Raw genomic sequence first — 3803 nt, forward strand, 5'->3', positions numbered from 1 at the left:
GAGTTTTGTCAATGATTGCAAGCCACATAAGTGTAAGACAGCCACTCTCATCACTGCGCCATATTATGGTGCTTCTTAGGGTAGGTTTTCTGTGGTAAAATAATATAAAGCCTCGGTGAACTTAAGCTAGTTTTCAATGAATTATAACATATTATTCGTTGATATTTGTTAATTATTCGTAACTTTAATTGTTTCCCTAGATCAAGCTAGACATAGAACCTGACAAATCATGGGCATCCGAAAGCATGTATGTCCCACCAGGATATCACTTCCAATCGTCAATCACTGATGAGGCATCCTCTTCGAGCAAAGAAGCTCCTGATGTTCCGTATGTATATCCAGCAGGCATCGGGAGCGTAATGATGAACGGTTGTTACGGAAGAAATTATAGTAGTACTGATCCTTGTTATAACTCCAGAGCGAAGGCAACTATATGTTGGGTAAGTGCTATCTGAAGAAAATCAGGGGAACGTTATCTTAGCAAGTGCAGTTGTTAAGCATACAAACTAATTAGGGCCTGTTTACATGATTCCGGAATGACTTTCATTCCGGAACGAGTTCATTCCATCCCCATATATTTCTCTGTATCTGTTTACATGATACCGAGACGAAAGTCAAGTCATTCCGAAATGAGTTCATTCCGGTTTTCATTCCGGAATGAAAGTTTCGTTCCGGAATGACATTTCATTCTGGTATCATGTAAACACAGAACGAATTTCGTTCCGAGATGAAATCGCAACTTATGAAACCGCATACGGACTCCACAGTTTGAATTCAGAGCAAAAAAACGTAATAGCATTTAATGTTTAGCCCAAAGAAGCAGCTGTATGGTCAAATTACTCGTTAAAATTGCAGATACAGCCATTAATGGGCACAAAACATGTTTGCGCGAAACATGCGCCATCTTGTTTTGATCTCGCGCGAAACATGCGCCACCTTGTTTCGATCTCGCGCGAAAACCGCGCACGTGGAAATGCCTTTGGTTGAACTGGTCGACTCTGTCGTGTAAATGCAGAACGAACTTCATTCCGGAACGAGTTTCATTCCGGAATGAAAGTCATTCCGGAATCATGTAAACAGGCCCTAAGAACTTCGATCAAACATTAAAGTCAACAAATGAATATGACTCCTAGGCAGTGTTCGTAGGTGGCTCTGAAGTAGCATATTTCTCCATCAATCGTATTTCTAAACGTTTTTGGCAACTTGCTCTGCAAACGTTCAGTGTATCAAGTATTTCTGGACTGAAGTCGGCTCAAGTGATATCATAACTTATCATTAGTTTTGACAAAAAGTGTAACAATTACAGCATAATCAGCAGGAAACCGGCCAATGATTTGTCTCTTGCCACAGAACCAAATTGATGGAGCTGCATTCTTGGGTGTTGGGTTTGACGGTCGAGGGAAGTACAGTCCTGAATCAAGAAAGATGAGCATTGTACAAAGAAACTGCAAAAACAAAGCAAGGTCAGAAAACATTTCAAGCCTTTCAGTTGCACGAGCTTTACCAAGCCTTCTACAGAATTCCTTTTTTAGCGGAGCTCCCAGCGGTCCGAAGGGCTGCAGAGCAGAGCCCCATACCAATTAAGAAAATCCAAGTAAAGCAAAACCATGTTGTAAGACTAATGTTCTACTCTAAAACGTTTGGCAAAGAAACTGAAAGTGCCAAACCTTTGTTAAATCTACTTGACGTTCTGACAGTAGACAACATCTATCGTCTCGAAATATTGAAATTCGCACATTCATGGCATAATGGCCTTCTCCCTAGAGTATTTGACGATATATTTAAATATGCTAGAAATATGCATGGATACAACACAAGATATACAGCCAAACAGAATTTTTATAAGTATAGAGTAAACACTAACGTAGGAAAGCAATCCGTCACTTTCATGGCAATTGATATTTGGAAAGACCTTCCATCTTCTTTGAAAGACTTAAGTGTGTTAGCATTTCCCAAGCAAACAAAACGTTACCTCCTGTCAGAACAAAAACTAAATTGATTTTCCATTAAACTAAGTTTGTAAATTCGTAAGTCCTCTTCCCTATTGTTTCTTATATATTAATCACCTGCTTTTTATACTATTTATAACATTAATTGTACGGGGAGCTAACTTGAAAACCTACCGGTTCATTTAGCTTCCCAGCTCAATACTTAATTAACTACAAATTCCTGTAATACCTTATTTCTATTTTATTAAGAATACGAAAAAAACTGTAAACTTTAATATGAACTGAATAAAATTATTATTATTGTTATTATCATAGAAAATTAAAAAACCCATGCTTTTGGTTTTCATGGTCCTCATGGTTAGCGGCATATTTCGTGGGCGCGTGCATGCGCCCTAGCGACGACGACGTCGCCCCAACATGGAGGCCATACTTCAGATTTAGGTTTAAGATTATGGTTAACGTCAGCTTACATCTTTGATATTGGACATCCATGTCATGGTCAATTGACAGCTGTCAAAACAAGGTATCCGCTGACCAGTATCACAGGACCGTATCGCGGGCTCACATAAAGAACTCATTGAGGTCGAGTAATGGTTTACATTGGATCACGGGCTCAAGTGCTATATGTTTTTGTGTTAACGGTCAATAAATTCGGATTTACAAAAAGGGCGAAGTAAATAACCGAGGAGCTCCGCTTTTAGGCTTGGCTAAATCTATTTAATACATTTTGGCATCATTGCATTTTTGTTTGTTTGTTTGTTTGATAATGAATTTTGTAACTTAGTTATAGGGTTTTAGGATACGCCGATATTGTAGGGTTTTAGGGTCCTTATAATGGCTTTAGAAGCGTCGACTGTCGCTGCAGTAACAGATGTAATGTTTTTGTTAGTGTCAAAAAATTAGCAGACAGGCGACAGTTTTTTCTTTTCCAATAAACTCGGCGTTGCAGCTGTCTGGAAAAATACATTTGGGAATGCCGTTCATGACTCGGAATGACAATCAATAAATGTCTTTTTTGTAGTTATGACGGTTTTGATGTACCTGACACAATGAATGTACATGGAATTTACGACACATCGGCTTCAATGTACACGTTTCAAGGAAAAGAAGAGTACAGTACTTTTCTTCAGCAAGAGGCTGGCGTATCCGGTTCCATTTTTGGCTTTTACGCTGGTGTGAAAGAGGCCTGGGGAAGCTCTTCAGCCGAAACAAAAGACAGCTTTTTGGCGTTACTTGACATCGACATTGAGAGGTATTTAGACTAGTGATTTGTTTATCATGAGAAGGAACGTTAGGATTGACAGGATCATTTATTTTTTATGAGGTTAGAGAGGATGGGTAGTGAGATTTGATAGATTGTCCCCGTAATATAAAATGACCTCCTCCAAACTATGCTCTGTTTTATCGATGGGATGTGGTTGTTAGAGATCAACATTTTCAGAACCTTTTCAGAAACGCTATTTCACGCTATTTTAAAACACTGGTTAAACGTTTCCACCATATTCTTTCGCCTCCGCGCCCTTAATTTTAAGCCATATTTCTTGGCTACGCCGTTACTGTTGATTATTTTTTTTAAGGTACGAGATATTCATGGACGAAGTCAAGCCTAGTGACCTCAGTCTTAATTTCCTGAGAGAGTTCATGGAGTTGCCGGTATCATACTATTCACCAGGCGCTCCCATAAAGTATCGTAAGTAGTATAATGCTTTAAGTATGGGTTAGAGACTGTTGTGAGTGTTTTGTTTACAAATACAAGCACTTGCTGGCCGCACAATGAACGAGAAACTTTCAATACTTTACGAGGCGGAGCCGAGTGCATTATTGAAAATTTTGAGTTCATTGTGCGGCCAGCAA

At 39.1% G+C, this 3803-nt stretch overlaps 1 protein-coding gene across 1 annotated transcript; it reads left to right on the forward strand.

The window, feature by feature from the left end:
• Positions 1 to 220: 220 nt before the first annotated feature.
• Positions 221 to 3647, forward strand: LOC144639883 (uncharacterized). The gene is made up of 4 exons (XM_078499157.1): positions 221 to 440; positions 1351 to 1463; positions 2971 to 3201; positions 3527 to 3647. The coding sequence occupies exons 1-4, from the start codon at positions 246 to 248 to the stop codon at positions 3645 to 3647; spliced, it is 660 nt and encodes a 219-aa protein (XP_078355283.1). The 5' UTR covers positions 221 to 245.
• The last annotated feature ends 156 nt before the right edge of the window (positions 3648 to 3803 follow it).

The sequence above is a fragment of the Oculina patagonica genome, unplaced genomic scaffold (assembly GCF_052425735.1).
Source record: "Oculina patagonica isolate OP01 unplaced genomic scaffold, crgOcupat unplaced1442, whole genome shotgun sequence".
NCBI classification, from domain to species: domain Eukaryota; kingdom Metazoa; phylum Cnidaria; class Anthozoa; order Scleractinia; family Oculinidae; genus Oculina; species Oculina patagonica.